Raw genomic sequence first — 12,026 nt, 5'->3', positions numbered from 1 at the left:
TCCCCGAAAGCCCAGATACTCTTCTTCCTCCATGCACAGCAACACACACTGGTCCTAACTAGGCGTATTCCTTTTGTGGTGAGAACACCGTAGGGAATGGACCACATGCCCCGCGATCGCAGAGTCCGCAGCGTCCTAACCTCTTTGATCATGCCCTCTTTTTAATTACCCCACAATGCTCTCTGGGGGCGCAGCCTTTCTGCCACGCTCACAAGGAAGAAGGGGAGAGGGTAAGGAGAGGGGAAGGAGAGGGGAAGGAGAGAGGAGGGTGGGGGCTTGTGTACATTGATCTGCAGCCATCTCCTGTTAATCCTCAGGCCCAAATATCCTGTGTAGTAAGTGTTAAGTCACCGAAGGAGGACGAGCAGGATTTCCATGATCAAGGGAGGGGGGGTTTCCTTCTGGACACTCGTTGTATAACAAGATGATAAAGTCATATATCTCTTTATGCTTCTCAGAAAAACAAAAAACACAAAGACAAATACTTTACAATAAATGGGCGAGTCATAAATATATGTTTTTTCAGTTATCAGGTTTAATCTTGTCAAAGAACCAGGGGCTGTAAAATTATGAATAAATTAACCTTGAAACCTCTGCCTATGCAAGACCCTGATACTTTAGGGTAAATGATAATTGTTGGGTTTTTAACATTAACAATCAAGTTCTCCAATCGATCAAACACTTTTGTCCACATACATGAGTTTTAACATTCAAATAATAGCATTGTTTTTGTGACACTAGTGAGTTGAGACATGGATATTAACACACACATGCTCATTTACGCCTTAACATTTAAGCTTCTGCATTGTTTTGCACACACACACTCAAACATTTGTCAGAACCAGAGCGTGTTATGAGTCTCATAACACATTGATCATTTGTTCTGGCTTTAATACCGTGGCTGATAAAAATCTGCAGCAGTTTAAAGGAATAGTGAGACATTTTTGGACGTACCTTTATTACCTCGGTTAGCTTAGCATTAGGAGAGGAACCATGAAAAAACTACCTGTCACTGCCCACCGTTATTCCATCTAAGGCGTAGAAATGAATGCACTATTCTTGTCCTAAAAATATTTAAAAATAAGATTTGACATAATAAGCAATTGAACACGTGGAAACTCCTGCAAATTACAATCCATATCTTTTTTTTTTTATATTTCTGTTCGGAAACTGAACCATGAAGGTAATTTATGTAAGTCTTATATTTTTAACTCTTAAGACATAGGCAGGCTAGCTTTGAGAGTCTCAAGTTAAACGAAAAAAAATGTAATGTAACTTTTTATATCTCCTGATCAGGAGCCCTCGTCCGTCTATCCCTGTGTCCAATCGTCTTTCCCACTGTTATAGTTTTGTCTCCAAAGCAGAACTCAAGAACCACTTGGAATTTTCCATGAAACATCAAAATGATATTTGTCAGGTAGAGAAAAGGAGTTTTTTGATATTTTGGATTTCTCATAATGGGGGGGGGGTACTCTTGTAAAGCTTCCCATTTAGACTTGACAAGAATTTACTGAAACTTGAATTCTTGAAGGCAAATAACTGATCTGTGTTTAGCTGCAGTGCGCCCCCCCCCCCCCCCCCCCCCGCGCCCCTGTCGAGTGCGACTATGCAGCTGACAATTTATTCTGAACTTCCGAGCTTGCAGTCATGACTAATGATGATGCCTTCATGTTAATATGATAACAGGAGGCACCGCTGAACGCAGGTCTCAGCTTACCCTGACATTATGGCAAAAGATATTGATCCAATGTAATTGTAGCAACACTATTCTGTCTCGGTGCATATAATTAGCAGATCCTGTATCTGGAAACTGTCTCCAGTTAAAGTAATTACACTGCTGAATATATAATTATAAAAGCCATTTGAAAAAAAGGGGGAAATTAAATCAAGCTGCTGTTGTCTCTGTATTTCATGTTAAAAAGGAAACTTTTATTGGATTAAAGATAAATGTCTGCATTATAACTCATTGATTTTTCGTAATATCCGATCTGTTAATATGAACTGAAGTATTTGAAAGGGTTTGCTTTTTCCAGGAGATTCTTTTCTCTGCCTCATAAAATCTAGATTTTCCACAAATAGGATTGACAGGCGCTGTGGTCCGGGGAACGGATTTATCTCTTCAAACTTGTTATCGTGCTCCGACTTTCTGTATCTCAGAGACTTCGGTTTGCAGCAGGAGACGTGTGAGGACATCCTCTCATCATCCCGTCAGATCAGAGGATTAGAGAACTGCCCGGCTATGTTGAGGACATAAACAGACTCTCAGATCCCCTGCAAACACAATAGACAGAAGTGAATGTCTTAAGTTTCGGGATCACATTAGATGCAACGTGTTCCAATAATCAGATCAAAGACTCTGGTTCAGTTTGTGTTGACGAGAAACAGGTTTTAAAAATAACAGAGAAGGACTCTTTCTTTAGAATCATGCTTCTAATCACACGTTGTGAGAATTCCCTCCGTGGAGGTTCGTGCGACACCAAGTCCCAAGGACGGATCTGTCATAACAGTTATCCTGCTAAAATGTCACACATCGGACAGAGGTGTGAGGTGCACGTATGTCTCGGAGGGCGCGAGCTGCTGGTGCTTTGTCGGGACTCAATTTGCCGTGTTCTCACTCGCTGCCAGCAGAAGCCCGAGAGGGAGTCCACACCACCAGGGGGATGTCAACGCCACGTTATATGGAAGTTGTTGGTGGAAAACCGTTCAAATAGGATGATAATCACTTAATTTTCTTAATGTTAAAAGTTAGTAAGTTCGGTTCCCGGGGGAAAAATCCATCCTTCCATTAAGATAAGATGAGATAATCCTTTATAAGTCCCACAGGGGAACATTTGCAATCTTACTTATCCTTTAAGGGTTTCGGGGGGGGGGGGGGGGGCGCCTGTCCATCTCAGGGCCAAACACAACCAAACAAATAGCCGTCCAATTTAGATTCTCCAATTAACCGAACCCCAGGTCTGCATGTCCCTGCACTGAGGTGTTACACACACACACACACACACACAAACACACACACACACACAGGTAGAAAACTCCAGCTCCACACAGAAAGGCCCCGGGGCTCGAGAGCTTCTTGCTCTGAGGCAACAGTGCTAACCACTGCACCACTGTGCAAAATAACACTGAATCAATACACAGCTAAATGTTTTCTGTGGCTCTGGAGGGAGCTTTACAAAGTCTGCCAACATAAACCAACGCTGTCCAGGCTCTGCTGCTTTCATTTTAATATTTTCTCCAGGATCCGTCTCATGTGAGTTGTCCATTTTTATTAAAGTCCAATATTAAAAATCCTGGATTCACCTCCCCCCCCCCCCCAGGATCTCCAAGATTTCATGGGTTCCTCCCAATAATCAAATATTAGATGTTTTACTGGCTTTACTGATCATCGCTGAGCATGTGTAAATGCATATTAAACGTGTTAGTACTGAAGATAGAAACATTAATGGGATATTGTTTGGTTCAGGACAGCAGGTCCTGTGACTCGACTGAGACTCTGCAGGCTCATAAGCCTCCGCACAAGTAAACTAATTGAGCCACAAATGCTTTTAGAGCGACAGTCTTCCTGAGGGGCCGCCGGAGGCCACGCAGATTATCCTCCGGCCACAGGCAGCACATTTAACGCCTTCACTAGACAATGGAGATTCCCATGGACTTTTCTGTGAACACACACAGAGCAGGTGTCCATTAACTGAGAAACGAGAGGACAACATTTCTCTGCAGTGTGGCCAGGAGGCCGTTAATGTTTGGATCCGCTGAGGACGGGACCGGCTGTGATTCAGGAGTTAGTTAGTTAGTCACTTAGTTTTCATGCACAGTTCAACAGACACTTTTAACTCGGTATGGAGGGGGGGGGGGTAGACTCAAGGTCCTGGTTTGATAGGACCTGATATTTAGTGTTAAGCTTATAATGTGTGCAGAGTTGTGGGACCACTTTTGGTCAGGACGGGATTAGACTTTTAAATATAAACATCACAATCAAAATATAATGAAGGGCTGTTAGTCATCTCCTGGCTGCAGAAACAAGCTATGAACTTCACACTCACTTATTTCACTTGATGCAGCGATGATGTTTCTGATCACATGACAAACAATAGTCACACTCAATGTAGCTTGATTTTAGTGCCTTATATACCCCAAGCTGCTAAATGCAGATTTTGTATGTCTGATATTAAAGATAAAAATCATAAATAATAAAAGTTTCCTGCCACAAAACCAAAACAATGAGTAGAAAGACGTTAAATGTGGAAATATTAAGTTTTGCTAAAACTTAATCCAAATCAGCTCCAAATATTTATGGGTTCTTCCTTTGGACAAGCCCCACTCCTCCATAGGATTTAATGGAAGTGTGTTCAGTAGTTTTAGGTAATCCTGCTGAGACCATTTAAAAACAACCAAACAAACAAACAAGGAACTGAAAAAGTCCTTAGTTTGGTAAATAGTCACTATTGTCATGATGTCTGTATCTGGTACAGAACACAAACTACAGAGGACATTGAATACATGTATCACAATTGACCAGAGAATGAATCCTGAGCGTTGAGTGCAGCAGAGTTGAGGAGGGAGGGTGGGGGGAGACACAAAGTGCTGCAGGGCTGAGAGGCAGCTGAGTAAAACCTGAAGACACAGAGTGAAACAGGAAAATAGAACTCAACAGAATCAAGAACTGCTGAGACTAAGTCCAGAATCACTCTGGTGAACTGACCAAGTGCCAGAGAACAGAGGCAGCGCTGGGTTTATATACTACTGGAGTGAACTGCATGAGGATTCACAGGTGTGCAGTGGAGAAGTGGGTCAGACTTGCAGCAACTTACGACACACAACCAAACACACACACTCAACACAAACGCCTAACACACAAGGGGACGGAAAGACAGGAGAGAGGAGGAGAATATACTTACTGTGCATGTAATTGCAAATCAAAGAAGTGCAATATGTTTTTCTGCAAAACTGTAAAATATCAGTAAAGTGTTATGATCACTCGGCTGTTTCAAGGTATGACAGGAGTTGTGTCATCAACGCCAGTGACTATTACAGCCTATTAAAATATTCAAGATTCTAGTTCAACCATTTTTATGAAAACCTGTTGCTCAAAAAACATCTGCAACATCAATCTTTTCTTTGTTCAGTGTTGATTTGCCCTTTAAATGGAAATGAGTGTAAACACACAGCGTATTCATGATAGGATTTGCATATCAGTGTATATGTGTGTGTGTGTGTTTCACTTAAATCTGAACATCACAATATCATATTTCCAGCATCAATAACATGTTTGTGAATCCATCTCCAACATCAGTGGTAAATGTCAGGTTTCTCTGTCAGTTCCTGAATCACAAAGAGCAGTGGCTTATTGCCAGACTCATTATTTTTCACCAGTGCTCAACAATCATAGAGAGAGAAATCTGTCACGCAGGCACCGGAGCTGCTGCATTTTAAACGAGCAGTTTGAATGATATTTGCTCCTGTAATATTATCACTATTGATCTTTCCCATAAACACATAAAAACAGTTTAACAGAACAAAGTCATTACAACAAATCCGCTCCGTCTGCTTGTGGCAGATGAGGCATGAAAAGTGGATCCTCCCAGAAAAAACTAAACAAGAAAAGAAATGGCAGCACCGCACAGAAATACTTCAAAATCCCAGAGTGATCATAAATCCCTGCATCCACAGGTGGAATTTCCATGTAAAGCACATAACAGCAGCTTTATCTGTGTGAAGAGGGTGGAGATTTTATGAAGTTAACTCAATCCCGGTGCCTTTTTTAATCAGTTTTGGCAGCGGCGATGATTATTTGTCGGGTTTATTCTGACGCATGAGCCACATTACTCAAAACCAAAAATGTGATTACTATTTATGCAGGGAGCGATATCCAATTACACTGAAATCTCTTGGCAAATATTACCTCTTCCAGGATTTCACCTCTGCCAGCGGAGAGGCTTCCCGGGATAATTGAGTCGTGGGTTTTTGTCTGGAAATGTGGATATTAGCTCATGTAGTGCTAATCAGTCCCTATCAAAACAAAGAGATGTTCGGCGGACGCCGGAGCGTGTGCGGTTCAGGACATGACATCCATTTCTGCCAACAGTGTTTTATTGTTTGTTTGTAATGTTAGCCGCAGTGGAGGAAATAACAGCAATTGGCAAATAACCTGGGAATTCATTTGCATATGAAAAGGTAGAGCTGGTGGGGCCAGGCTTCCGTCTCACGTCTTCCCCTCTCTCTGCCAGAGGGGGAGCAAATTTTAATTCTGTCATCCTGAAAGCGAGGGGCTGTTAATACTCTGGCGTCCTTTGATTCACTTATCAATAATTTCACCTCATCACCGCCATCGGTTTTGTTTGCTCTTTTGTTTTGCCGGCATTGTTTGCTCCTGTGGTGCTCCCCAATAATATCCATAAAATCCATAAAGGTGTCCGTCTGTGTTCCTTTTGTCACCAGCAGTCACTCAGGGAAAGGGCACCCCCCCCCGCCGGCTGTGGGCTGTTTTCACACAGTACATGTGCCCTGGTTGTTTGCCTCCTCTTCCTCTCTGCCCTCCTTCACCGAAGTCCTTGGCTTCGTCCTCCCAAATGTGTCAGCTGAGCTCTCAGGACGCCGAGCGGTGCAGACAGGAGCAGAAGAGGCAGCTTGTGCCCCATGAACCTGCCTGTTGATGTTCTCTGCCACCCTATCGCTGAGTGATCTATTAATCACCCCCCCCCCCTCCTGTCTCCCCCCTTTTTGCTTTGTCTCCCCGCAGCTCGAGTGTGTGACAACGCGATGCTGCGCTGTCAGAACGGCGGCACGTGCCACCACCATCAGCGGTGCCATTGTTCCCCCGGCTTCTCGGGCGTCCTGTGCGAGAGAGCTCGCTGCCAGGGCCCCGGGGAGTGCGAGGACCAACTGTCCGGACAGGCCACGTTCCATCATCCGCTGATCGGCTGCCGAGTCGCTCTCACCGCCATCATTCTCCCACTGGCCGTTGTTTCCCTTTGGTGAGGGACCGGGACGGGCCTCGCATCCTCAACCAAAACCCTAAGACCACATGTGATGAGACTGAACTCTCAACATCAAGGACATAAAGGACAAGAGACGTGTGAGCAACGTGTTCGGCATAAGCAACTCTTTCGACTGCCCGCGGTTGCAGGTGTCGGTGTTACCAACAGGTCGAGCACCGATCTGCTGTGCTGAACGATAGAAGGATCCGTGAAGAGTCCCCGCTGTCTTTCACTGTCACGGAGGAGAGCGGTCGGAGGCCTCACTTTGCGGTGATGTCATTGGCTGGTGAATCTCATTAGAGGCAGACGGGCGACTCTGAAGCAGCGACACACACTCTGAGAGCAAACTGTACAAAACTAGACACACGATTTCTAAGTATCATCTGAAAGTGATTAAAAAATAATACTGTGGACGGGGACATCTTAAAACGTCTCGCCTCGCCGCCTCCTTCCTTACTCGCCGTCTTCTCTGTTCTCCCTCCCTCCCCCGCTCCTTCCTTCCTTCCTTCCTCCCTCCCTCCTCACCTCCTGCCTCCTCACTTCCTCCCTCCTGTGCTTTGGTGACTCTGGTGAATTTTTTTTGTTTGCTGAAGGGTGTCAGTTGTTTTTTGCGAAATGCTGCACATGTATTATTATCAAGCCCCTCGACAAAATACCAATGTAGTACTTTTTTTCTTTCCCAGAAGCTTTGTAGTCATGCTTGAGCGCACCTGTACGGGAAAACAAACAAAAAAAAAAGTTGTAACATACTGTAACTGTATTTAATTTTTGTATAAAAACAGATATTTTCATGACTACGCAAAGCGAAAAAGATGTATTACTTGTTTTCTATTGCTGCCGCCCTGTCCTAGATGTGGACTATGAGTGCGTATAGGGACTTTGGTTGTATCGTTTCTTTGCTTGTGTGGCACGTGGCTCTCTCCCCAAAATGAGAGCGGCTGTCAAAACTATGTTTACATACACACGTACAAAATACACTTCCACCAAAGGGAAAAAAAGATGTCTGTGTCTTGTTGTTGATCAGTAGTAAATTTGATTATGTGGTAACATGACGTTGGAGATGTGCTGGAGTGAAACCGTGTGTTGTTTGCAGATAGGTACAAGCCAATGACAACAGCTGAATGTCATTATAAAGGGGTTTTATTTTGAAATGCCAATCCTTGACCAACTCAGTGGAGCACCCATAGATATATATATAAAGGCTAGATGTCTTGTCCGCGTTGCTTGCCAACGGAGTCGAACGTCCGCACAGGGCGGCCATCTTGCCACAGGTGGCTCGCCCATCCTTAACATTGTGTTGGTAGTGGTACAATGAATTTTTTTAAATAAAATAAAATAAAATAATTATTGATGTATATTTGTAAAGGGAAATCTTGTACCTATATAGAACATTATTCAATTAAATAAAATAACATAATTATTCATAAGTATGCAGTGTCCTAACTACATCTCTGACGTTTATAACAAACCAAACCGTTTAAAAATCGGTTGAAATTGAGCAAGTTATGGTTATTTAAAAAGTACGTACAACTACAGCACCATGTCATGGGTGAGCGAGATGCTGCCATGTGCAGACGTTTGACTCCGTTTGCTGAGACATCTAGACTTTATATATATATATATCTATGGGAGCACCAGTTGCTGGTAACGATATATAACAGTAGACAAATAACTGGGCGGATGACTGATGTTGTATTTTTGACCAATGTGCTGTAATCCCTCCTTCTCGTGCTCGTGAAACGTGGAGGACGCGGCAGGATCTCCAGCTGAAATCTCATTAGCTTTATGTGAATTTAACAAGAGGAGAAAAAAATGGAGATTGCAAGGCTGTCTCAGAGGTTGTCCAGCTCAAATCTGTAATCAGATCTAATCCCTGAATCGAATGGGAAGAGGGGAAGGTTCTCCGAGCCGGTTGGGGTTGAAAGCCGGCGTCCTGCTGCGGGAGCCTCCGCCGGGCGACCACGTTCAGAAAATGAGCTTTAATTCATCAATGATTAGAACTGAAGTCGCATCCCACTGGGTGACATATTGAGCACTGAGACCAATTTCATTTGAGAGATTAATTTTCCTCCCGAGGTTGTCATGAAACTCCTAATTGCGTTAGAGTCTACTGTAAGTGCCTCTCATTAAACGACACTGTCAATGGAAAGAGTGGCGGACGCCTGGTTTGAGAGAGACTCTTGCCTTGGAGACAAGCTTCAGGACGAAGAGGAGGTTTTTAAAATGGATGTTTATTCATCCGGCAAAAAGGAAATTCACGCAGCTCGTGGGCAGCGTCAATCTGGAGGATGAAATACAAGAAACTGCTACAGTATGTCCATTAATTTTATTTGGAAAATAAATCAACAACCTCAGTAAATCCTTGACGATCACAGATTAGTACTAATGACGAGGATAATGGATTCTACACACTTTAAAATTGTGTGTAATAAGAGTGATAATTCAGAGTATGGAGGCGGTTACTCTTTAAAATCCTATTTAAAAACAAAAGAATAAGAGCACATTTATAGAAATTGATTGAAACTGTGTTTATGTGCTAACAAATGCTAGCATGTCCAGCTAACTGAGTTTTACCTTCAAGGCTAAGGAACATTCCGGTGCAGCAGTACACAATAGAATAATCACTGTAGACTTTTCCTTGTGTGTAAAGCTACTTCTGGCCGCCCACAAAGAAACGCACTATTACACAACACTAACAATAAAGCTTCCTACCCGTCTTACTTGTCCAAGTGCGTAGAGGGTTAAAGTGTGAGATCTTGTACGTGTCCCTCTCATACTTCTAAGCTAGTTCTATACTGAAATAGAAAGGAAGGAAATACTCTTATAGATTGGCCCCTAATTAAAATAATTCAGTTGGATAAACAAGGTATTTCATTATCAAGCAGCTAATGTAACCTTAGCTTAAATAGCTCGCTGGCTACACTTCATGATGTGTTATCCTACAGACGGTCCTTGGCTGGAAATGAGAAGTTTCCTTCAGTCCATCTCAGCATGAAATCAAGAACTCAAGACTTTTAATGGTAAACTTCTCCGGTGTTTATTGTGATCTACTAACGGTAACTAAAGGAGACAGGGTTCGGGGAAAGGTCAAGTATCTCTTAAAACTTAGGGATGCGACTAAACCTGAGGAATCACTTTGCTTTTACCCCGACTCGCAGTTACAGTTGTACCACCTGCTGTGATTTAATAGTTTTGTTCAAGGCTTCTCTCTGTGCAGAGTGCGAAGTGGCTCACCTGGGACCGTTTGCGGTGACTGTTGGCGAAAGGTTTTTTTCTTATAGCACTGTTTTGGGGCCAGAGTGTTCGTGTATGAAGGACAATTACCTTTATGACATGTTAGTGCAATAAAATTGGTGTTTTATGATACTGGCTCCTGGCTTTGGGCTGTGTATTGCACATTAGGGCAAAAAGTTTCACGTTTAGTTTCACGTCTGCTGCACTTAAATGCAGATTATGGCAGAAAAAGGTTGATGAGGAAGATGTTAAGAACATGTGTGCTTACAGAGGGAGTATTTAACCTTCCCTTTTCCTTCAGAACTAAACTAAAGATAAAAATAGAAAAGATGTATTGGTATAGAACAAATTCAAGCACACCTTTTCCAATACAAATAAAAATGCCGATAATAAGACCTACAAAGATTTTATGTTAGTTCATTTTTGGTACGTGTGAGCCTGTTTTTATCAGGGGTCAGAATTTCCTGCACAAAGTAAGACCTGAGGATTTAGCTCGAGAGTTATCACCTCCGCCGCTCCTTGTTCCTCCAGCGCCTTGCCCTTCCTCCTTTCATTTCCAAGACTCTGAGGGGGGGGGGATTCTCAGGACATCTTTAGACGCGAGCAGTCCTTGTGTTCTACCTCCGTCAGCACCGGTGGCACCAACAGATAGTTACACAACATAAGACGAGGGGTATTCAGTTTCCAGGAAAGAGGAGGCTCAGCAACATGACTGGAGCACTCAGCTTATTAGCGATCCAATATCCATATGCAGCTCACCAGTGACACTCTTTGAAAAGGACCCAGCCTCGGAACTCAAAGCGCAACTTGATGGCGCTCGGGGGCAGAAAGCTAAACTTTCCCTGTCAGTCAACGTTAAGCCATAGAACTGCAGTGCTGTAAAACAAGCATATAGAAACCATTTAAATATTAATAAAGCTAAAGCTTAAAATGGTGACACAAAATCCGGTTCATACTTGCTCCCTAGGCTGTTTTCATATCAAGGGGTTATAAAGAAAGCGCGCGTCCTATTTAAATCTTGAATTTTAGGTTTGTTTTCTCAACAGCCGAGAATCTAAGATGGAAATCCTCCTTATACTTTTCACGAGCCAAGTTTAGCTCGGTGTTTGTAGCCATCAGTCGGCTGGCTCAACTGTCAGTGTAACAAAAGAAATGAGACTACATGTGTGGCTCCATATGGAGAGTCGCAGCTTCTAAAAAGACCTCTTCCCTTTGAGCGGCAGCCCTGTTCTCGGGGAGCGAAGGCTGCCTGCTGTCTGACAACGGAGGAGATCTTGTTTTCTTGTTTACTTGTTTGCTTGTCAGTTTACAGAAAGTTTCACTGCAAGAAATATATATCCCCCATTTGAAGAAAAAGTTACAGCCGGCACGGAATTCAATTTAATTGGTGTGCGTTCTTAAAACAGTTGAATGGCAAAGGCACTTCTGAACAGATAAATTGCCATGTTGGATTGAATTTAAACACATTTTATTGATTCTTTATATAGATTATACATAAGTTTATCCAACGATACATTATAAAGCTTATCCTTTGAGGAACGCAGGGGCAATGGAGCAGATCAGGAGTAAACCATGTACAGTTCACCAGTGAATCAAAGAAACCATTCACCCTCACACCAATGGACAATTTAGAGTTTCCAGTTAACCCAACTCCTTGGTCTGGCTTGCACTGTGGGAGGAAGCCGGAGAACCTGGAGAAAACCCACTCAGACACGGGGAGAACATAGAAAAGTTAATTGCAAATATAGTGTGTTCTCTGTTTCTCAATAAAAATAATAGAAATAGGGAGAAGTGTTGAATTGTAATTCAGTTAGT

The 12,026-nt window shown here is 43.0% G+C and overlaps 1 protein-coding gene across 1 annotated transcript in view; it reads left to right on the top strand.

Moving 5' to 3' along the window:
- The window catches only part of LOC133968661 (netrin-G1-like), a 49,574-nt gene extending 41,632 nt beyond the window's left edge, over nucleotides 1-7,942 (top strand). The window contains exon 6 of the mRNA XM_062404824.1: nucleotides 6,740-7,942. Coding sequence (XP_062260808.1) covers nucleotides 6,740-6,978 — 239 coding nt within the window. The 3' untranslated portion in view covers nucleotides 6,979-7,942. The remainder of the gene's footprint in view (nucleotides 1-6,739) is intronic.
- The last annotated feature ends 4,084 nt before the right edge of the window (nucleotides 7,943-12,026 follow it).

The sequence above is a fragment of the Platichthys flesus genome, chromosome 14 (assembly GCF_949316205.1).
Source record: "Platichthys flesus chromosome 14, fPlaFle2.1, whole genome shotgun sequence".
In the NCBI taxonomy this organism is placed as follows: domain Eukaryota; kingdom Metazoa; phylum Chordata; class Actinopteri; order Pleuronectiformes; family Pleuronectidae; genus Platichthys; species Platichthys flesus.
This window is presented reverse-complemented; position numbering and strand designations above follow the sequence as displayed.